Here is a 25,046-nt window from a genome sequence, read left to right as displayed (position 1 = left end):
AGGGGGCAGTGATCGGAGCTCCCAGGCGAGGACCTGGCCCTAGTGACAAGGCGGGGGTCTGCGCTGATCGTACCATAACTTGGGGGTCCAGGTTTCTCTTCTGTACTAGATCCGCCAGCTCATCATAATAAAACGCTGCGGACTCGGATGACTGCTCGCAACAGGTGCATGCCAGTTCCAGGAGAGACGTGACCTGTATACGGAGAGAGGCAAATATAACCGCACACCATTCCTGCACACAGATACAACTGCACACCATTCCTGCCACAGATACAACTGCACACCATTCCTGCACACAGATATAACCGCACACCATTCCTGCACACAGATACAACCGCACACCATTCCTGCACACAGATACAACCGCACACCATTCCTGCACACAGATACAACCGCACACCATTCCTGCACACAGATACAACCGCACACCATTCCTGCACACAGATACAACCGCACACCATTCCTGCACACAGATACAACCGCACACCATTCCTGCACACAGATACAACCGCACACCATTCCTGCACACAGATACAACCGCACACCATTCCTGCACACAGATATAACCGCACACCATTCCTGCACACAGATACAACCGCACACCATTCCGTACACAGATATAATCGCACACCATTCCTGCACAGATATAACCGCACACCATTCCGGCACAAAGCTATAACTGCACACCATTCCTGCACACAGATATAACCGCACACCATTTCTGCACACAGATATAACCGCACACCATTCCGGCACAAAGATATAACCGCACACCATTCCTGCACACCGATATAACTGCACACCATTCCTGCACACAGATACAACTGCACACCATTCCTGCACACAGATACAACTGCACACCATTCCTGCACACAGATACAACCGCACACCATTCCTGCACACAGATATAACCGCACACCATTCCTGCACACAGATATAACTGCACACCATTCCTGCACACAGATATAACTGCACACCATTCCTGCACACAGATACAACCGCACACCATTCCTGCACACAGATACAACCGCACACCATTCCTGCACAGATATAACTGCACACCGATATAACTGCACACCATTCCTGCACACAGATACAACCGCACACCATTCCTGCACACAGATACAACCGCACACCATTCCCGTACACAGATACAACCGCACACCATTCCCGTACACAGATACAACCGCACACCATTCCCGTACACAGATACAACCGCACACCATTCCTGTACACAGATATAACTGCACACCATTCCTGTACACAGATATAACTGCACACCATTCCTGCACACCGATATAACTGCACATCATTCCTGCACACCGATATAACTGCACACCATTCCTGTACACAGATACAACCGCACACCATTCCTGCACACAGATACAACCGCACACCATTCCTGCACACAGATACAACCGCACACCATTCCTGCACACAGATACAACCGCACACCATTCCTGCACACAGATACAACCGCACACCATTCCTGCACAGATATAACCGCACACCATTCCTGCACACAGATACAACTGCACACCATTCCTGCACACAGATACAACCGCACACCATTCCTGCACACAGATATAACTGCACACCATTCCTGCACACAGATATAACTGCACACCATTCCTGCACACAGATACAACCGCACACCATTCCTGCACACAGATACAACCGCACACCATTCCTGCACACAGATACAACCGCACACAATTCCTGCACACAGATATAACTGCACACCGATATAACTTGCACACCATTCCTGCACACAGATACAACCGCACACCATTCCTGCACAGATACAACCGCACACCATTCCTGCACACAGATACAACCGCACACCATTCCTGCACACAGATATAACCGCACACCATTCCTGCACACAGATACAACTGCACACCATTCCTGCACACAGATATAACCGCACACCATTCCTGCACACAGATAATAGGATTTTGGTACTTACCAGGTAAATCCTTTTCTTTGAATCTATAGGGGGCACTGGAGTACTCTTGGGATATGGACGGCTTTAGCAGAACAAAGGCACTGAATATATAAATTTAGAACTCTCCACCCCTCCATATCCCCGAGTACCTCAGTGTTTTTTACTGAGCCGAACAGGAACTATAGAGAGGTTGACAATGGAGAATTACCTATAACATAACGGACAACAACAAAGTTGACACATAACGTTACTGACAACGAAACAGTTGACACCATAACCGATAGAACCTTATAATTTGAACCAGTCGGTGAAAATGTGTTACCATAAGATCCCCTGAGCTTAATACAACCCAGGTAAAACTGCTCTGGGTGGGCGTCCAGTGCCCCCTATGGATTCAAAGAAAAGGATTTACCTGGTAAGTACCAAAATCCTATTTTCTTTTTCATCCACTAGGGGTCCACTGGAGTACTCTTGGGACGTACCAAAGCTTCCCCCGTGGGCGGGAGAGCTGTTTGACACCTGTAACACTAGGCGGCCAAAGCTAGATGCTGATGCCGCAAACGTATCAAACTTGTAAAAGCGCACAAACGTGTGCACTGAAGACCATGTAGCCGCACGGTCAAGCTGCGTCGTAGAAGCTCCACGACCAGCTGCCCATGACATTCCCACAGAACCTGTGGGATGAGCTATTACTGATGTAGGCGACTGTAACCTAGCCTTACGGTAAGCCTGACGTATAGTCAGTTTTATCCATCTGGATAAGGTCTGCTGAGAAGCTGGCCAACCCCACTTGGCAGCATCATAGAGAACAAACAACGTATCCGTATTACGAACTGTAGACGTTCGGGACATATAAACGCGTAATGCGCGTACCACATTCAGAGTTCTAGAATGTGCTGTCAACACAGGAACTACTATTGGTTGATTGATGTGAAAAGATGACACTAGCTTTGGTAAGAAATCAGGATTCGTCCGAAGTTCCGCTCTGTCATCAGGAAACACCAAATACGGTGGCTTGCATGACAAGGCACCCAAATTTGAAAAACGCCTTGCCGAAGCTAAGGCTAAAAGAAAAATCGTTTTCCAAGTGAGAAACTTAATATCCACTTGCTGTAAGGGTTCAAAATATGAAGACTGTAAGAAATCTAAAACCAGATTCAAGTCCCATGGCGCTGTAGGTGGAATAAATGGAGGCTGTACTCTGAGGACACCCTGCAGAAAAGTGTGTACCGACGGCAATAGAGCCAATCGTCTTTGAAAATAAATTGACAACGCAGATACCTGCACCTTCAGTGTAGATAAACGCAGTCCTCCATCCAACCCCGGCTGCAAAAATAACAGAATACGGGATAACTTGAAAGATGATGTCGGAAACTTCCGAGCTTCACACCAACCTATATAGGCACGCCAAATTCTGTAATAATGAGCTGCCGTAACCGGCTTCCTAGCTCGTAACATGGTTGGTATAACCGATACTGTAATGCCCTCTCTTCTTAAGAGGGCGGTCTCAACGACCACCCCGTCAAACGCAGCCGCGCTAAATAGGGGTAAAAGAACGGACCCTGTTGTAACAGGTCTGGACGTAGTAAGAGCGGCCAAGGATCGTCTGCGAGTAGTCCGCGGAGATTCGAGAACCAAGCTCTCTGAGACAATGAGGCATCACTAGTATGACTGTGACGGACTCTCTTTTGATCCGTTTTAGCAACTGATGAGAGCAGCGGAAAACGGTGGAAACAGATACACGAGGCTGTACGGCCACGCGATTGTGAGAGCATCCACCGCCACTGCCCTTAGATCTGTCGTTCTGGACACATACTGGGGCGTTTGTAATTGTGGCGAGATGCCATCAGGTCCACCTGAGGGTAACCCCACCTGTGGACCAACATGTGAAACACCTCTGGATTTAATGCCCATTCTCCTGGATGAAAATCCCGACGGCTGAGATCATCCGTCTAGCAGTTGTCCACTCCCGGAATGAACCCAGTCGACAATATCAACTTGTGGTATTCTGGGCAATTGAGGATTCGAGCTACTTCCCGCATTGCCATGCGGCTTCTCGTTCCTCCCTGGTTGTTGTATATGCGACTGCCGTCGCGTTGTCTGACTGCACTTGGACAGTCTGAGAGCGAAGCATGTAGTGCATTGTAAATTGCACGGAGTTCCAGGACATTTATAGACAGCAATCTGTCGTGATCCGCCTAGAGACTCTGTCGCTGACCATTTTAAACTACAACTCCCCAACCTCTGAGAGACTCGCCCAGAGTAGAGACACCCTCGCCCCCCTGTGGGGAATCTGCCTATGTGAGGGCGACCAGTGCTGTTGAAATGGACGCGAGTGAAAACCTTTGAGAGCCCATCATTGTTCCTAATAGGCGAATACACAAATGTACCGATAGTGTGCGTGGCTTGAGCACTAATTGTACCAGATGGCGTATAATCTGTACTTTCTGGTGTAGTAGGTAAATTCTTTGATTTACCGTATCTGGAATCATACCTAGGAATTGAAGTCGTTGAGACTGAATTAGATGCGATTGTTTTTGAAGTTGACACTGCAACCGTGGTGTACGTTAGCAGCGCAAGTCGGAGGAGCATCTGTTGAGACGGAGCTCTTATGAGCAGATCGTCTAAGTATGGAACGATTGTCACTGCCAGGGATCTGAGATGAGCTATCATCACAAACATCACTTTGGTGAATACCCGAGGCGCTGACAAGAGGCCAAACGGTAGATGAAATGGTTAATGGTTGTGGCGTATTGCAAAACGCAAGAACCTGTAATGAGGTGACCAAACCGGAATGTGTAAGTACGCATCCTGGAGATCAAGCGCAATCATGCAACCTTGTGGCTCCAAATATGCAAATACTGACCGCAGAAATTCCATCTTCAATCTGTAGTAAGTGACTTGCTGATTGAGACTGCAACGGAGCCCTCCGGCTTCGGTACCACAAACAGACGGGAATAATAACCCTGACCTTGTTGGTGTACCAGGCCTGGAATTAAAAACTGCTGAATCCAGCAGAGACTGAATGGCAACCTGCCAAAACGCCTTCTTGTCGTCCGACAGAGGCAGTCCTGCCTTGAAAAACCGCAGTGGCGGGAGATAGCTTTCTTTTAACCCTAAATAGCGGATACATCCATGAGTGGATGTCTGGAATCCCGGCAAATGTAACGTCTAAAGGCGCGCTCCCACAATTGGAAATTCGAGATGGGCTGGGAGCCCGTCAAGCCACTGGCTTGTTGTGACTTTAGCGCCCTGGCGTTACAAGGCGTGACTGTTTTTGTACCACAGCCTTGAAAAGACTGAAGTCTAAAGGCTTTAAACGCGGGACCAGAGTATTTCCGACTTGATACCGGAGGAGGCAATGGCGGGAAACTAGAATTCCCCCCCCCAGCACCTTGGCCTGAAAAATGCATTTGTCAAATTTAGGACCAAACAACTTCTGGCCTTGTCGTGCTGAAACTAGCGACGATGAAAATCGAGAAGCGAGCTAACAGGCGGCAGCAGAAGCTGTACAGAGATACTCAGCAGCTTCTCAGATGTGATTAACGATAAGTATAACGTGATCGTCATTGTTTCCATACACAGAGCGCCCTAGTGACCCAAATGTATCTTGGGTCTTTATAAAGTTTGACACAGACGAATTCACCAATGGCGGATTCTCCAATTTAGATGTCACTGTGTGGAAACGGGTAAATAGACTTAAATCTTAGTAAGATATCCTAAATAAGAAGCCCATTGAAGATCTGTCGTTTAGTAAATACGACGGATTAGATGTTAGAGGCTCCTTAGTCTCTGTAAATTTCAGAGACTGACTCACTGGTCATTATCAATGTATGGTTGTCAAGACCCGCACTATCTGACTGCTGGTCTAATGTGGCCTCCTCACTCGTATTTAGCGCTGTGAGGTTTGACAAAGAATTGTCAGACTGCAACATAGCAGAAATGTTTAAATTATAAGACCAGTTAAATTAACACCCTGGTACCCAAAGTGAAGTTGGACCTTTGGAAAGGCTGAGACTCCTCCGTTAGAGCTGGCGGAGTAACTTCCGAGACTCCGATCTTACCGCTCCTGTCGAGCGGAGTAAATTTGAATTGCCAATGCTTAACATAGGATTCTGGAAATGAACCGGCTTCCGGAGTGGAAACCTACAAAACATACTGAACATGTGGTAGATTTATGTACCGACATTGTAGTAAAACTTATTTTTAGTCTGTGCTGGAGCCTTACTCCTTATACAGACAGACAACACAATAGGCAAAGGACCGACACTTGCACGACTCAGTAAAATTTTTACTTAAGGTGTGTAATATATATATATATTTATGGCCGAAATACAGTTCACATGGCCAGCCTATGTGAAACCTGAACCAAACTTCCCACTAACACCTCTGCGCCTCCGGTGGAGTAGTGATGTAGGGCAGGAACGTTCTGGAATTACAAACTGGAAGAAACAGGAAGCATGGTTAAAATGGCCCCCATGCCATGCTTACACTGATAATCACAGTTACAATTGCTACAGTGTTAATATAGGCTGAATAGCCTATTATACAGTGATAATCACAGGCAGGTCACAATCCAGTGTTAATATAAGCTCTGCCTGCTGACTGCAGTTTAATATAGGCTCTGTATTAATACCTTCTATAGATATGGCAGCTTGTCATGCTATTCTTTCCCTTACATTTTCCCCCTTGCAGCGCGCTGTAATCAGCCAGGTCCCCCCCCCCCCCTTCCCTGTACTCCCTGTAGCGCTGTGTCTCAGCGGGGAGCCGGGAAGCTCATTGCAGGGAGGCGAGGGACACTTATTGCAGAGCAGCGGAGGTCGGCTGGCCGGAGCGGCGCGTAGCGGCTTCCGGCGTCGCTAGCCGAGCTGCGGCGGGTCTACCCCTCTGAGCGCTGGCACTTGCAATACAGCGCTGACGGAGCGCCTGGGGCGGGCGGACGGACGGAGCGGTAGGGGCGGCCGGACGGAGCGGCTGGGGCGGGCCGGCTGTATGAGCGACGGGAGCGGGCGGCATTACAACACGGACCCCACACAGCGGGGCGGCAGCCTGCGCTGACCGCCCCGTTTCCCCAGCATACCTTGTTGTAGGGAGGCCTGCGACGGGGCTTCTATCTGTAAGCTCCGAGCTCTTCAGTTTATGGCTGCGACGGTGCTTCTATCTGTAAGCTCCGTCCAGCTGTTGCAGGAGGCAGTGGGCTGCCTGTGGCTGTGAGGGTGCTCTTTGTGAGGACCGACACGCCATGCGCTGTCCGTGCAGCGGCACTATCCCGGACCCATGTTTTTCCAGAAACTGGGAAGGGATGTGCTAAGTGAAAAAGTAAAAATGTAAAAGTAAAAATAAGATTTTACTCACCGGTAAATCTATTTCTCGTAGTCCGTAGTGGATGCTGGGAACTCCGTAAGGACCATGGGGAATAGACGGGCTCCGCAGGAGACTGGGCACTCTAAAAGAAAGATTAGGTACTATCTGGTGTGCACTGGCTCCTCCCCCTATGCCCCTCCTCCAGACCTCAGTTAGGATACTGTGCCCGGAAGAGCTGACACAATAAGGAAGGATTTTGAATCCCGGGTAAGACTCATACCAGCCACACCAATCACACCGTATAACTCGTGATACTATACCCAGTTAACAGTATGAAATATAACTGAGCCTCTCAACAGATGGCTCAACAATAACCCTTTAGTTAACAATAACTATGTACAAGTATTGCAGACAATCCGCACTTGGGATGGGCGCCAAGCATCCACTACGGACTACGAGAAATAGATTTACCGGTGAGTAAAATCTTATTTTCTCTGACGTCCTAGTGGATGCTGGGAACTCCGTAAGGACCATGGGGATTATACCAAAGCTCCCAAACGGGCGGGAGAGTGTGGATGACTCTGCAGCACCGAATGAGAGAACTCAAGGTCCTCCTCAGCCAGGGTATCAAATTTGTAGAATTTAGCAAACGTGTTTGCCCCTGACCCAAGTTGCAGCTCGGCAAAGTTGTAAAGCCGAGACCCCTCGGGCAGCCGCCCAAGATGAGCCCACTTTCCTCGTGGAATGGGCTTTTACTGATTTAGGATGCGGCAATCCAGCCGCAGAATGCGCCAGCTGAATTGTGCTACAAATTCAGCAAGCAATAGTCTGCTTAGAAGCAGGAGCACCTATTTTGTTGGGTGCATACAGGATAAAAAGTGAGTCAGTTTTCCTGACTCCAGCCGTCCTGGAAATATAAATTTTTAAGGCCCTGACTACGTCCAGTAACTTGGAATCTTCCAAGTCCCTAGTAGCCGCAGGCACTACAATAGGTTGGTTCAAGTGAAAAGCTGATACCACCTTAGGGAGAAACTGGGGACGAGTCCTCAATTCTGCCCTATCCATATGGAAAATCAGATAAGGGCTTTTACATGACAAAGCCACCAATTCTGACACACGCCTGGCCGAAGCCAAGGCCAATAACATGACCACTTTCCACATGAGATATTTCAAATCCACAGTTTTAAGTGGCTCAAACCAATGTGATTTTGGGAAACTCAACACCACGTTGAGATCCCAAGGTGCCACAGGAGGCACAAAAGGGGGCTGAATATGCAGCACTCCCTTTACAAATGTCTGAACTTCAGGCAGTGAAGCCAGTTCTTTCTGGAAGAAAATCGACACAGCCGAAATCTGGACCTTAATGGAACCCAATTTTAGGCCCATAGTCATTACCGACTGTAGGAAGTGCAGAAAACGACCCAGCTAAAATTCCTCTGTTGGGGCCTTCCTGGCCTCACACCACGCAACATATTTTCGCCAAATACGGTGATAATGGTTTGCGGTTACTTCTTTCCTGGCTTTTATCAGCGTAGGAATGACTTCCTCCGGAATGCCCTTTTCCTTTAGGATCCGGAATTCAACCGCCATGCCGTCAAACGCAGCCGCGGTAAGTCTTGGAACAGACAGGGCCCCTGCTGTAGCAGATCCTGTCTGAGCGGTAGAGGCCATGGGTCCTCTGATATCATTTCTTGAAGTTCTGGGTACCAAGCTCTTCTTGGCCAATCCGGAACCACGAGTATCGTTCTTACTCCTCGTTTTCTTATTATTCTCAGTACCTTTGGTATGAGAGGCAGAGGAGGGAATACATAAACCGACTGGTACACCCACGGTGTCACTAGAGCGTCCACAGCTATCGCCTGAGGGTCCCTTGACCTGGCGCAATATCTAGTTTTTTGTTTAGGCGGGACGCCATCATGTCCACCTGTGGCCTTTCCCAACGGTTTACCAACAGTTGGAAGACTTCTGGATGAAGTCCCCACTCTCCCGGGTGTAGGTCGTGTCTGCTGAGGAAGTCTGCTTCCCAGTTGTCCACTCCCGGAATGAACACTGCTGACAGTGCTAAGACGTGATTTTCCGCCCATCGGAGAATCCTTGTGGCTTCTGTCATCGCCATCCTGCTTCTTGTGCCGCCCTGTCGGTTTACATGGGCGACTGCCGTGATGTTGTCTGATTGGATCAGTACCGGCTGGTTTTGAAGCAGAGGCCTTGCCAGACTTAGGGCATTGTAAATGGCCCTCAGTTCCAGAATATTTATGTGTAGGGACGACTCCTGACTTGACCTAAGTCCTTGGAAATTTCTTCCCTGTGTGACTGCCCCCCAGCCTCGAAGGCTGGCAACCGTGGTTACCAGGACCCAGTCCTGTATGCCGAATCTGCGGCCCTCTTGAAGATGAGCACTCTGCAGCCACCACAGTAGAGATACCCTGGTCCTTGGAGACAGGGTTATCAGCCGATGCATCTGAAGATGCGATCCCGACCACTTGTCCAAGAGGTCCCACTGAAAGGTTCTTGCATGGAACCTGCCGAATGGAATTGCTTCGTAAGAAGCTACCATTTTTCCCAGGACTCGTGTGCAGTGATGCACCGATACCTGTTTTGGTTTCAGGAGGTCTCTGACTAGAGATGACAGCTCCTTGGCTTTCTCCTGCGGGAGAAACACTTTTTTTCTGTTCTGTTTTTCTGTTCTGTGTCCAGAACCATCCCCAGGAACAGTAGGCGTGTGGTAGGAACCAGCTGTGACTTTGGAATGTTTAGAATCCATCTGTGCTGTTGTAGCACTTCCCGAGATAGTGCTACTCCGACCAACAACTGCTCCTTGGACCTCGCCTTTATAAGGAGATCGTCCAAGTACGGGATAATTAAAACTCCCTTTTTTCGAAGGAGTATCATCATTTCTGCCATTACCTTGGTGCCGTGGACAGTCCAAACGGCAGTGTTTGGAATTGGTAATGGCAATCCTGTACCACAAATCTGAGGTACTCCTGGTGAGGATGGTAAATGGGGACATGTAGGTAAGCAACCTTGATGTCCAGAGATACCATGTAATCCCCCTCCTCCAGGCTGCAATAACCGCCCTGAGCGATTCCATCTTGAACTTGAATTTTTTTATGTATGTGTTCAAGGATTTCAAATTTAAAATGGGTCTCACCGAACCGTCCGGTTTCGGTACCACAAACAGTGTGGAATAGTAACCCCGTCCTTGTTGAAGTAGGGGCACCTTGACTATCACCTGCTGGGAATACAGCTTGTGAATTGCCTCTAGCACAGCCTCCCTGCCCGAGGGAGTTGTCGGCTAGGCAGATTTGAGGAAACGGCGGGGGGGAGACGCCTCGAATTCCAGCTTGTACCCCTGAGATACTACTTGAAGGATCCAGGGATCCACCTGTGAGAAAGCCCACTGATCGCTGAAATTTTTGAGGCGGCCCCCCACCGTACCTGGCTACGCCTGTGGAGCCCCCGCGTCATGCGGTGGACTCAGAGGAAGCGGGGGAAGAATTTTGATTCTGGGAACTGGCTGACTGGTGCAGCTTTTTCCCTCTTCCCTCGTCTCTGTGCAGAAAGGAAGCGCCTTTGACCCGCTTGCTTTTCTGAAGCCGAAAGGACTGTACCTGATAATACAGTGCTTTCTTAGGCTGTGAGGAAACCTGAGGTAAAAATTTTTCTTCCCAGCTGTTGCTGTGGATACGAGGTCCCAGAGACCATCCCCAAACAATTCCTCACCCTTATAAGGCAGAATCTCTATGTGCCTTTTAAAGTCAGCATCACCTGTCCAGTGTCGGGTCTCTAATACCCTCCTGACAGAATGGACATTGCATTAATTCTGGATGCCAGCCGGCAAAATATCCCTCTGTGCATCCCTCATATATAAGACGACGTCTTTAATATGCTCTTATGTTCGCAAAATAGTATCCCTGTTTGACAGGGTCACAGACCACGCTGCAGCAGCACTATCTGCAGGTCTCAGCCTAGTACCTGAGTGTGTAAATACAGACTTCAGGATAGCCTCCTGCTTTTTATCAGCAGGTACCTTCAAAGTGGCCGTATCCTAAGACGGCAGTGCCACCTTTTTTGACAAACGTGTGAGCGCCTTATCCACCCTAGGGGATATCTCCCAGCGTAACTTATCCTCTGGCGGGAAAGGGTACGCCATCAGTAACTTTTTAGAAATTACCAGTTTCTTATCGGGGGAACCCACGCTTTTTCACACACTTCATTCACTCATTTGATGGGGGAACAAAACACTGGCTGCTTTTTCTCCCCAAACATAAAACCCTTTTTTAGTGGTACTTGGGTTAATGTCAGAAATGTGTAACACATTTTTTATTGCCGGGATCATGTAACGGATGTTCCTAGTGGATTTTGTATATGTCTCAACCTCGTCGACACTGGAGTCAGACTCCGTGTCGACATCTGAGAGCGGGCGTTTTTGAGCCCCTGATGGCCTTTGAGACGCCTGGGCAGGCGCGGGCTGAGAAGCCGGCTGTCCCACAGCTGTTACGTCATCCAGCCTTTTATGTAAGGAGTTGACACTGTCGGTTTATACCTTCCACCTATCCATCCACTCTGGTGTCGGCCCCACAGAGGGCGACATCACATTTATCGGCATCTGCTCTGCCACCACATAAGCCTCCTCATCAAACGTGTCGACACAGCCGTACCGACACACCGCACACACACAGGGAATGCTCTGACTGAGGACAGGACCCCACAAAGCCCTTTGGGGAGACAGAGAGAGAGTATGCCAGCACGCACCAGAGCGCTATATAATGTAGGGATTACCACTATATTGAGTGAATTTTTCCCAATAGCTGCTTATATATACAATATTGCGCCTAAATTTAGTGCCCCCCCTCTCTTTTTAACCCTTTGAGCCTGAAAACTACAGGGGAGAGCCTGGGGAGCTGTCTTCCAGCTGCACTGTGAAGAGAAAATGGCGCCAGTGTGCTGAGGGAGATAGCTCCGCCCCTTTTTCGCTGACTTTTCTCCCGCTTTTTTATGGATTCTGGCAGGGGTAATTATCACATATATAGCCTCTGGGGCTATATATTGTGATTATTTTGCCAGCCAAGGTGTTTTTATTGCTGCTCAGGGCGCCCCCTCCCCCCAGCGCCCTGCACCCATCAGTGACCGGAGTGTGAGGTGTACATGAGGAGCAATGGCGCACAGCTGCAGTGCTGTGCGCTACCTTGGTGAAGACTGAAGTCTTTTGCCGCCGATTTTCCGGACCATCTTCGTGCTTCTGGCTCTGTAAGGGGGACGGCGGCGCGGCTCCGGGAACGAACACCAAGGACGGGTCCTGCGGTCGATCCCTCTGGAGCTAATGGTGTCCAGTAGCCTAATAAGCCCAAGCTAGCTGCAAGCAGGTAGGTTCGCTTCTTCTCCCCTTAGTCCCTCGATGCAGTGAGCCTGTTGCCAGCAGGTCTCACTGTAAAATAAAAAACCTAAAATAAACTTTCTTTCTAGGAGCTCAGGAGAGCCCCTAGTGTGCATCCAGCTCGGCCGGGCACAGAAATCTAACTGAGGTCTGGAGGAGGGTCATAGTGGGAGGAGCCAGTGCACACCAGATAGTACCTAATCTTTCTTTTAGAGTGCCCAGTCTCCTGCGGAGCCCGTCTATTCCCCATGGTCCTTACGGAGTTCCCAGCATCCACTAGGACGTCAGAGAAAATGAAAAATTAATAAAATCTTCAACTAAGTGTGGGAACTCCACACAAGCCTTGTTAGTGCTGTGAGCACAGAAAAAACACTGAGGTACTCGGGGATATGGAGAGGTGGAGAGTTCTAAATTTAAATATTCAGTGCCTTTGTTCTGCTAAAGCCGTCCATATCCCAAGAGTACTCCAGTGACCCCTAGTGGATGAAAAAGAAACAACCGCACACCATTCCTGCACACAGATACAACCGCACACCATTCCCGTACACAGATACAACCGCACACCATTCCTGCACACAGATACAACCGCACACCATTCCTGCACACAGATACAACCGCACACCATTCCTGCACACAGATACAACCGCACACCATTCCTGCACACAGACACAACTGCACACCATTCCTGCACACAGATACAACCGTACACCATTCCCGTACACAGATATAACTGCACACCATTCCTGCACACAGATATAACCGCACACCATTCCTGCACACAGATACAACCGCACACCATTCCTGCACACAGATATAACCGCACACAAATAACACAAATAACCTGCACACAAATACAACCGCACACCATTCCTGCACACATATAACCGCACACCATTCCCGTACAGATATAACCGCACACCACTCCCGCACACAGATATAACCGCACACCATTCCTGCACACAGATATAACCGCACACCATTCCTGCACACAGATATAACCGCACACCATTCCTGCACACAGATATAACCGCACACCATTCCTGCACACAGATATAACCGCACACCATTCCTGCACACAGATATAACCGCACACCATTCCTGCACACAGATATAACCGCACACCATTCCTGCACACAGATACAACCGCACACCATTCCTACACAGATATAACCGCACACAAATAACACAAATAACCTGCACACAAATACAACCGCACACCATTCCTGCACACAGATATAACCGCACACCATTCCTGCACACAGATATAACCGCACACCATTCCTGCACACAGATACAACTGCACACAGATACAACTGCACACCATTCCTGCACACAGATACAACCGCACACCATTCCTGCACACAGATATAACTGCACACCATTCCTGCACACAGATATAACTGCACATCATTCCTGCACAAAGATATAACCGCACACCATTCCTGCACACAGATACAACCGCACACCATTCCCGTACAGATATAACTGCACACCATTCCTACACAGATATAACCGCACACCATTCCTGCACAAAGATATAACCGCACACCATTCCTGCACAAAGATATAACCGCACACCATTCCTGCACACAGATATAACTGCACACCATTCCTGCACACAGATACAACCGCACACCACTCCTGCACACAGATACAACCGGACACCATTCCTGCACACAGATACAACCGCACACCATTCCTGCACACAGATATAACCGCACCCCATTCCTGCACACAGATATAACTGCACAGTGAATGGCCTCAGCCCGGTGCATAGACCAGCGACCTCAGGTCAGTGTAATAAGCGCACTCACCTGGCGGAAGATGTTTGCACCCAGGGCTTGCTTCTCTGATTTCCTGGTATCTACGTTTCCCCTGAAGAAACAGCAGATTTGTGAGAGAAAATCAATATTAATCCCATTTTACTAGTTCTAGCTACAGTACATTAGGTAACCAGTCCCTTAGGATCATGTGGAGGTGTTAAGCCACCCAGCAACATATAATGCATACAAAGCATAGGCGAAAGCTTCCTACTGTGTCTCTATGTATCATTATCCTAACACACACACACAGCCACGCTTCCCCCAGCCATCTCTATCCTGTCACACACAGCCACGCTTCCCCCAGCCATCTCTATCCAGTCACACACAGTCACACTTCCAGCCATCTCTATCCTGTCACACACAGCCACGCTTCCCTCCAGTCACCTCTATCCTGTCACACACAGCCCCCCCCCCCCCCCGCTACCTCTATCCTGTCGCACACAGCCACGTTTCCCAGAGTAATCTCTATCCTGTCACACACCGACACACTTCCCTCCAGCCATCTCTATCCTGTCACACACAGACACGCTTCCCTCCAGCCATCTCTATCCTGTCACACACCAGCCACACCCCCCCCCACGCTACCTCTATCCTGTCACACACAGCCACGCGTCCCCCAGTAATCTCTATCCTGTCACACACAGCCACGCTTCCCCCGCTACCTCTATCCTGTCACACACAGCCACGTTTCCCCCAGTAATCTGTATCCTGTCACACACAGACACACTTCCCTCCAGCCATCTCTATCCTGTCACACACAGCCACACCCCCCCCCACGCTACCTCTATCCTGTCACACACAGCCACGCGTCCCCCAGTAATCTCTATCCTGTCACACACAGCCACGCTTCCCCCGCTACCTCTATCCTGTCACACACAGCCACGTTTCCCCCAGTAATCTCTATCCTGTCACACACAGACACACACCCCCCCACGCTACCTCTGTCCTGTCACACACAGCCACGCGTCCCCCAGTAATCTCTATCCTGTCACACACAGCCACGCTCCCCCCCCCGCTACCTCTATCCTGTCACACACAGCCACACGCCCCCCCCCCTCCCACGCTACCTCTATCCTGTCACACACAGCCGCACTTCCCGCCAGCCATCGCTATCCTGTCACACACAGACACCACCCCCCAAGTAATCTCTATCCTGTCACACACAGCCACGCTCCCCCCCCCCCCCGCTACCTCTATCCTGTCACACACAGCCACGCTCCCCCCCCCGCTACCTCTATCCTGTCACACACAGCCACACTCCCCCCCCCCGCGCTACCTCTATCCTGTCACACACAGCCACGCTTCCCTCCAGCCATCGCTATCCTGTTGTCATTGTCACACACAGCCACACTCCCCCCCCCCCCCCCCGCTACCTCTATTCTGTCACACACAGCCACACACCCCCCCCCCGCTACCTCTATCCTGTCACACACAGCCACACTTCCCGCCAGCCATCACTATCCTGTCACACACAGACACCCCCCCCCCCGCTACCTCCATACTGTCACACACAGCCACGCTTCCCTCCAGTCACCTCCATCCTGTCACACACAGCCACGCTTCCCTCCAGTCACCTCTATCCTGTCACACACAGCCACGCTTCCCTCCAGTCACCTCTATCCTGTCACACACAGCCACGCTTCCCTCCAGTCACCTCTATCCTGTCACACACAGCCACGCTTCCCTCCAGTCACCTCTATCCTGTCACACACAGCCACGCTTCCCGCCAGCCATCTCTATCATGTCACGCACAGCCATACTTCCTTCCAGTCACCTCTATCCTGTCACACACAGCCACGCTCCCCCCCCCCGCTACCTCTATCCTGTCACCCACAGCCACGCTTCCCTCCAGTCATCTCTATACTGTCGTGCACAGCCATGTCCCCCCCCTCCCTTTATCCTGTCACACATAGCCATGCTTCCCTTCAGTCACCTCTATCCTGTCACACACAGCCACGCTCCCCCCCCGCTACCTCTATCCTGTCACCCGCAGCCACGCTTCCCTCCAGTCATCTCTATACTGTCGTGCACAGCCATGTCCCCCCCCCTCCCTTTATCCTGTCACGCACAGCCATGCTTCCCTCCAGTCACCTCTATCCTTTCACACAGAGCCACGCTCCCCCCCCCCCCCCCGCTACCTCTATCCTGTCACCCACAGCCACGCTCCCCCCCCCCGCTACCTCTATCCTGTCACCCGCAGCCATGCTTCCCTCCAGTCACCTCTATCCTTTCACGCACAGCCACGCTCCCCCCCCCCCGCTACCACTATCCTGTAACCCACAGCCACGCTTCCCTCCAGTCATCTCTATCCTGTCACACACAGCCACGCTTCGCTCCAGCCATCTCTAAACTGTCACACACAGCCACGCTTCGCTCCAGCCATCTCTAACCTGTCACACACAGCCACGCTTCCCTTCAGTCATCTCTATCCCGTCACACACAGCCACACTTCCCTCCCGCTACCACTATCCTGTCACACACAGCCACGCTTCCCTCCAGTCACCTCTATCCTGTCACACACAGCCACGCTTTCCTCCCACTACCACTATCCTGTCACACACAGCCACGCTTCGCTCCAGCCATCTCTAACCTGTCACACACAGCCACGCTTCCCTCCAGTCATCTCTATCCTGTCACACACAGCCACACTTCCCTCCCGCTACCACTACCCTGTCACACACAGCCACGCTTCCCTCCAGTCATCTCTATCCTGTCACACACAGCCATGCTTCCCTCCAGTCATCTCTATCCTGTTACACACAGCCACGCTTCCCTCCCGCTACCACTATCCTGTCAGACACAGCCACGCTTCCCTCCAGTCATCTCTATCCTGTCACACACAGCCACGCTTCCCTCCCACTACCACTATCCTGTCACACACAGCCACGCTTCCCTCCAGTCATCTCTATCCTGTCACACACAGCTACGCTTCCCTCCCGCTACCTCTATCCTGTCACACACAGCCACGTTTCCCGCTACCTCTATCCTGTCACACACAGCCAAGCTTCCCTCCAGTCATCTCTATCCTGTCACACACAGCCACACTTCCCACCTGCCATCTCTAACCTGTCACACACAGCCATGTGTCCCCCCCTCTAACCTGTCGCGCACGGCCATGCTTCCCACCATCCTCACAGCCCCAATGACTCCGATACGCTTGTACTTCAGGACGGTGCTGGAGAGCTGTTTCCTGATTACAATGTGCATCTCATCCTAGAAAGAAGAACAAAAGATTTTTGTACTGTACATACATTAAAATAAGAATTTACTTACCGATAATTCTATTTCTCATAGTCCGTAGTGGATTCTGGGAACTCCGTAAGGACCATGGGGGATAGCGGCTCCGCAGGAGACTGGGCACAAAAAGTAAAAGCTTTAGACTAGCTGGTGTGCACTGGCTCCTCCCCCTATGACCCTCCTCCAAGCCTCAGTTAAGATACTGTGCCCGGACGAGCGTACATAATAAGGAAGGATCTTGAATCCCGGGTAAGACTCATACCAGCCACACCAATCACACCGTACAACTCGTGATCTGAACCCAGTTAACAGTATGATAACCGTAGGAGCCTCTGAAAAGATGGCTTCCAACAATAAACAACCCGATTTGTTTATAACAATAACTATATACAAGTATTGCAGACAATCCGCACTTGGGATGGGCGCCCAGCATCCACTACGGACTACGAGAAATAGAATTATCGGTAAGTAAATTCTTATTTTCTCTGACGTCCTAGTGGATGCTGGGAACTCCGTAAGGACCATGGGGATTATACCAAAGCTCCCAAACGGGCGGGAGAGTGTGGATGACTCTGCAGCACCGAATGAGAAAACTCAAGGTCCTCCTCAGCCAGGGTATCAAATTTGTAGAATTTAGCAAACGTGTTTGCCCCTGACCAAGTAGCTGCTCGGCAAAGTTGTAAAGCCGAGACCCCTCGGGCAGCCGCCCAAGATGAGCCCACCTTCCTTGTGGAATGGGCTTTTACAGATTTTGGCTGTGGCAGGCCTGCCACAGAATGTGCAAGTTGAATTGTACTACAAATCCAACGAGCAATCGTCTGCTTAGAAGCAGGAGCACCCAGCTTGTTAGGTGCATACAGTATAAACAGCGAGTCAGATTTTCTGACTCCAGCCGTCCTGGAAACATATATTTTCAGGGCCCTGACTACGTCCAGCAACTTGGAGTCCTCCAAGTCCCTAGTAGCCACAGGTACCACAATAGGTTGATTCATGTGAAACGCTGAAACCACCTTAGGGAGAAATTGAGGACGAGTCCTCAATTCCGCCCTATCCGAATGAAATATCAGGTAAGGGCTTTTATAGGATAAAGCCGCCAATTCTGATACGCGCCTGGCTGAAGCCAGGGCCAACAGCATTACCCCTTTCCATGTGAGATATTTCAAATCCACTGTGGCAAGTGGTTCAAACCAATGTGATTTTAGTAACCCTAAAACTACATTGAGATCCCAAGGTGCCACTGGAGGCACAAAAGGAGGCTGTATATGCAGTACCCCTTTGACAAACGTCTGAACTTCAGGCACTGAAGCCAGTTCTTTCTGGAAGAAGATCGACAGGGCCGAAATTTGAACCTTAATGGATCCTAATTTTAGGCCCATAGACAATCCTGCTTGCAGGAAATGTAGGAAACGACCCAGTTGAAATTCCTCCGTAGGGGCCTTCTTGGCCTCACACCACGCAACATATTTTCGCCAAATGCGATGATAATGTTTTGCAGTTACATCCTTCCTGGCCTTGATCAGGGTAGGGATGACTTCATCTGGAATGCCTTTTTCCTTCAGGATACGGCGTTCAACCGCCATGCCGTCAAACGCAGCCGCGGTAAGTCTTGGAACAGACAAGGTCCCTGCTGGAGCAGGTCCTTCCTTAGAGGTAGAGGCCACGGGTCCTCCGTGAGCATCTCTTGCAGCTCCGGGTACCAAGTTCTTCTTGGCCAATCCGGAGCCACGAGTATCGTTCTTACTCCTCTCCTTCTTATGATTCTCAGTACTTTTGGTATGAGAGGAAGAGGAGGGAACACATATACCGACTGGAACACCCACGGAGTTACCAGAGTGTCCACCGCTATTGCCTGAGGGTCCCTTGACCTGGCGCAATATCTGTCCAGTTTCTTGTTGAGACGGGACGCCATCATGTCCACCTTTGGTTTTTCCCAACGGTTTACAATCACTTGGAAGACTTCTGGATGAAGTCCCCACTCCCCCGGGTGGAGGTCGTGTCTGCTGAGGAAGTCTGCTTTCCAGTTGTCCACTCCCGGAATGAACACTGCTGACAGTGCTATCACATGATTTTCCGCCCAGCGGAGAATCCTTGCAGCTTCTGCCATTGCCCTCCTGCTTCTTGTGCCGCCCTGTCTGTTTACGTGGGCGACAGCCGTGATGTTGTCCGACTGGATCAATACCGGTTGACCCTGAAGCAGAGGTCCTGAATGCCGAATCTGCGGCCCTCTAGAAGATGAGCCTTCTGTAACCACCACAGGAGAGATACCCTTGTCCTTGGAGATAGGGTTATCCGCTGATGCATCTGAAGATGCGATCCGGACCATTTGTCCAGCAGATCCCACTGAAAAGTTATTGCATGGAATCTTCCGAATGGAATCGCTTCGTAAGAAGCCACCATTTTTCCCAGGACTCTCGTGCACTGATGCACTGACACTTGTCCTGGTTTTAGGAGGTTCCTGACTAGCTCGGATAACTCCCTGGCCTTCTCTTCCGGGAGAAACACCTTTTTCTGGACTGTGTCCAGAATCATCCCTAGGAACAGTAGACGTGTTGTTGGAATCAGCTGTGATTTTGGGATATTTAGAATCCACCCGTGCTGACGTAGCACTACCTGAGATAGTGCTACTCCGACCTCTAACTGTTCCCTGGACCTTGCCCTTATCAGGAGATCGTCCAAGTAAGGGATAATTAATACGCCTTTTCTTCGAAGAAGAATCATCATTTCGGCCATTACCTTGGTAAAGACCCGTGGTGCCGTGGACAATCCAAACGGCAGCGTCTGAAACTGATAATGACAGTTTTGTATCACAAACCTGAGGTACCCTTGGTGAGAAGGGTAGATTGGGACATGGAGATAAGCATCCTTGATGTCTAGAGATACCATATAGTCCCCTTCTTCCAGGTTCGCTATCACTGCTCTGAGTGACTCCATCATGAATTTGAACCTTTTTATGTAAGTGTTCAAAGATTTTAGATTTAAAATTGGTCTCACCGAGCCGTCCGGCTTCGGTACCACAAACAGCGTGGAATAATACCCCTTTCCCTGTTGTAGGAGAGGTACCTTGATTATCACCTGCTGGGAATACAGCTTGTGAATGGCTTCCAATACTGCCTCCCTGTCGGAGGGAGACGTTGGTAGAGCAGACTTCAGGAACCGGCGAGGGGGAGACGTCTCGAATTCCAATTTGTACCCCTGTGATACTACCTGCAGGATCCAGGGGTCCACTTGCGAGTGAGCCCACTGCGCGCTGAAATTCTTGAGACGGCCCCCCACCGTGCCCGAGTCTGCTTGCAGAGCCCCAGCGTCATGCTGAGGACTTGGCAGAAGCGGGGGAGGGCTTCTGCTCCTGGGAAGAGGCTGCATGGTGCAGTCTTTTTCCCCTTCCTCTGCCCCGGGGCAGGAACGAGCGGCCTTTTTCCCTCTTGCCCTTATAGGGACGAAAGGACTGGGTTTGAAAAGACGGTGTCTTTTTCTGCTGAGAGGTGACCTGGGGTAAAAAGGTGGATTTTCCAGCCGTTGCTGGGGCCACCAGGTCCGATAGACCGACCCCAAATAACTCCTCCCCTTTATACGGCAATACTTCCATATGTCGTTTGGAATCCGCATCACCTGACCACTGTCGCGTCCATAACGTTCTTCTGGCAGAAAATAAGATTTTACTTACCGATAAATCTATTTCTCGTAGTCCGTAGTGGATGCTGGGGACTCCGTCAGGACCATGGGGAATAGCGGCTCCGCAGGAGACAGGGCACAAAAGTAAAAGCTTTAGGATCAGGTGGTGTGCACTGGCTCCTCCCCCTATGACCCTCCTCCAAGCCTCAGTTAGGATACTGTGCCCGGACGAGCGTACACAATAAGGAAGGATTTTGAATCCCGGGTAAGACTCATACCAGCCACACCAATCACACCGTACAACCTGTGATCTGAACCCAGTTAACAGCATGATAACAGCGGAGCCTCTGAAAAGATGGCTCACAACAATAATAACCCGATTTTTGTAACAATAACTATGTACAAGTATTGCAGACAATCCGCACTTGGGATGGGCGCCCAGCATCCACTACGGACTACGAGAAATAGATTTATCGGTAAGTAAAATCTTATTTTCTCTGACGTCCTAGGGGTATATGCAATTGCGGTCGAATTCGCGGCAATTTTCGCCGTTTTTTAATTCGACTCAATTCGACAGGTGAATCCCGGAAGGTGGCTTCCGGAATTCACCATATTCAATGAAAAACGGATTCGCCAGAGTCGCGGGCGAAAATCGGCCGATTTGGCGGATTTTGCCGCGATTTTAAAAAACGGTAAAAAAACGTGAAAAACCCGAAAAAAAATGGCGTGGGGTCCCCCCTCCAAAGCATAACCAGCCTCGGGCTCATCGAGCTGGTCCTGGTTCTAAAAATGCAGGGGAAAAATTGGGCAGGGATCCCCCGTATTTTTAAAACCAGCACCGGGCTCTGCGCCTGGTGCTGGTGCCAAAAATACGGGGGACAAAAAGAGTAGGGGTCCCCCGTATTTTTAACACCAGCATCGGGCTCCACTAGCTGGACAGATAATGCCACAGCCGGGGGTCACTTTTATGCCGTGCCCTGCGGCCGTGGCATTAAATATCCAACTAGTCACCCCTGGCCGGGGTACCCTGGGGGAGTGGGGACCCCTTCAATCAAGGGGTCCCCCCCCCCAGCCACCCAAGGGCCAGGGGTGAAGCCCGGGGCTGTCCCCCCCCCATCCAATGGGCTGCGGATGGGGGGGCTGATAGCCTTTTGTGATAATAAAAAGATATTGTTTTTTCCAGCAGTACTACAAGTCCCAGCAAGCCTCCCCCGCAAGCTGGTACTTGGAGAACCACAAGTACCAGCATGCGGGAGAAAAACGGGTCCGCTGGTACCTGTAGTACTACTGGGGAAAAAATACCCAAATAAAAACAGGACGCACACACCTTGATAGTAAAACTTTATTACACACTACCGACACACACATACTTACCTATGTTGACACGCCGACTGCCACGGTCTCCGACGATCCGAGGGTACCTGTGAAAAAATTATACTCACCTTCCAGCGTCCAGAGATAAATCCACGTCCAGAGAGTAAAATCCACGTACTTGTTTTAAAAAAAAAAAACGCAAAAACCCGCTCCATACCGGACTAGAAAGGGGTCCAATGCTTTCACATCAGACCCCTTTCTCCCGAATGCCGGGACATCACGTGACTCCTGTCACTGACGTCCCTTCAGCCAATAAGGAAGCGCTACTTCCGTGGCGCTCACCTGATTGGCTGTGCGCTGTCTGTACTGTGACAGCGCATCGCAAAGCCGCTCCATTACTTTCAATGGTGGGAACTTTGCGGGTAGCGGTGGGGTCACCCGCCGGTCAGCCGCTGACCGGCGGGTGACCTCACCGCTAGCCGCTAAGTTCCCACCATTGAATATAATGGAGGGAGCTGTGCGATGCGCTGTCACAGTACAGACAGCGCTCAGCCAATCAGGTGAGCGCAACGAAGTTGCGCTTCCTGATTGGCTTAGAGACCTTTCTGTGACAGCTGTCACTGACAGGTCTCATTCGTGGAAAGGTGTCCCATGTGTCAGCATGGGACCCCTTTCAGTCCGTTATGGAGCGGGTATTTGCGTTTTTTTATTTTTAACAAGTACGTGGATTTATCTCTGGACCATGGCTGAGGTGAGTATATTGATCTTTTTTTTCAGGTTACCGTGGATTCTACATGGAGAAGAGGACCGATGTCGGCGTGTGAACATAGGTAAGTATGTGTGTGTCGGTAGTGTGTAATAAAGTTTTACTGTCGACGGTGTGTGTGTCCTGTTTTTATTTGGGTATTTTTTCCCCAGTAGTACTACAGGTACCAGCGGGCCCGTTTTTCTCCCGCATGCTGGTACTTGTGGTTCTCCAAGTACCAGCTTGCGGGGGAGGCTTGCTGGGACTTGTAGTACTACTGGAAAAAACAATATCTTTTCATTATCACAAAAGGCTATCAGCCCCCCCATCCGCAGCCCATTGGATGGGGGGGGACAGCCTCGGGCTTCACCCCTGGCCCTTGGGTGGCTGGGGGGGGGGGGACCCCTTGATTGAAGGGGTCCCCACTCCCCCAGGGTACCCCGGCCAGGGGTGACTAGTTGGATATTTGATGCCACGGCCGCAGGGCACGGCATAAAAGTGACCCCCGGCTGTGGCATTATCTGTCCAGCTAGTGGAGCCCGATGCTGGTGTTAAAAATACGGGGGACCCCTACTCTTTTTGTCCCCCGTATTTTTGGCACCAGCACCAGGCGCAGAGCCCGGTGCTGGTTTTAAAAATACGGGGGAACCCCTGTCAATTTTTTCCCCGCATTTTTAGAACCAGGACCAGCTCGAAGAGCCCGAGGCTGGTTATGCTTTGGAGGGGGGACCCCACGCCATTTTTTTTTATGATTTCACCGTTCCAGCATAAAAAATAAAAAAATAAAAAAATAATATTTTTAAAAATATATAAATAATATTTGTGCCTCCAAAAAAAAAAAAAAAAAAACTACCTAATCCCTTCTAATATAAATAGATCTGCCATTCCCCAAAAAAAAAAACACAAAAAAAAAACATGTTTAAATTTTTTTTATTTGTTTTCACCCTCCAAAGTGTGGCGGATTGAAAATGACGAATTTGCTGTCTAAAAGCACTGCTGTCGAATTTCCAAACTTGAATTGAATATGCTTTGGTCGAATTGCAGCACTTATATCATTGCAGAAAAGTCGAATTTGCAAAAATTCGAATTTCAAAAAGTCGAATTTTGAAAGTCCGTTTTTTGGTCGGAAAGCACTGAATTGCATAGGCGATTTTTTTTTTGGGTCGAAAATGACCCGAAATTCGACAATTTCGGGAATTCGACCACAATTGCATATACCCCCTAGTGGATGCTGGGGACTCCGTCAGGACCATGGGGATTATACCAAAGCTCCCAAACGGGCGGGAGAGTGCGGATGACTCTGCAGCACCGAATGAGAGAACTCCAGGTCCTCTTTAGCCAGGGTATCAAATTTGTAGAATTTTACAAACGTGTTCTCCCCCGACCACGTAGCTGCTCGGCAGAGTTGTAATGCCGAGACCCCTCGGGCAGCCCCCAGGATGAGCCCACCTTCCTTGTGGAATGGGCCTTGACAGATTTAGGCTGTGGCAGGCCTGCCACAGAATGTGCAAGTTGAAATGTGCTACAAATCCAACGAGCAATCGTCTGCTTAGAAGCAAGAGCACCCAGTTTGTTGGGTGCATACAGGATAACAGCGAGTCAGTTTTCCTGACTCCAGCCGTCCTGGAAACCTATATTTTCCAGGGCCCTGACAACATCTAGCAACTTGGAGTCCTCCAAGTCCCT

The 25,046-nt window shown here is 50.1% G+C and overlaps 1 protein-coding gene across 1 annotated transcript in view; it reads right to left on the bottom strand.

The window, feature by feature from the left end:
• FANCD2 (FA complementation group D2) overlaps window positions 1–25,046 on the bottom strand; it is a 255,379-nt gene that overhangs the window by 134,773 nt on the left and 95,560 nt on the right. The window contains exons 19-21 of the mRNA XM_063941424.1: window positions 17,553–17,665; window positions 14,444–14,504; window positions 74–193 (exon numbers count right to left, since the gene is read on the bottom strand). Of these exons, the coding sequence (XP_063797494.1) occupies window positions 74–193; window positions 14,444–14,504; window positions 17,553–17,665 (294 nt within the window). The remainder of the gene's footprint in view (window positions 1–73; window positions 194–14,443; window positions 14,505–17,552; window positions 17,666–25,046) is intronic.

The sequence above is a fragment of the Pseudophryne corroboree genome, chromosome 9 (assembly GCF_028390025.1).
Source record: "Pseudophryne corroboree isolate aPseCor3 chromosome 9, aPseCor3.hap2, whole genome shotgun sequence".
Taxonomy (NCBI): Eukaryota; Metazoa; Chordata; class Amphibia; order Anura; family Myobatrachidae; genus Pseudophryne; species Pseudophryne corroboree.
Note: the sequence above shows the minus strand (reverse complement) of the source record. Positions and strands in the feature narration are given on the sequence as shown.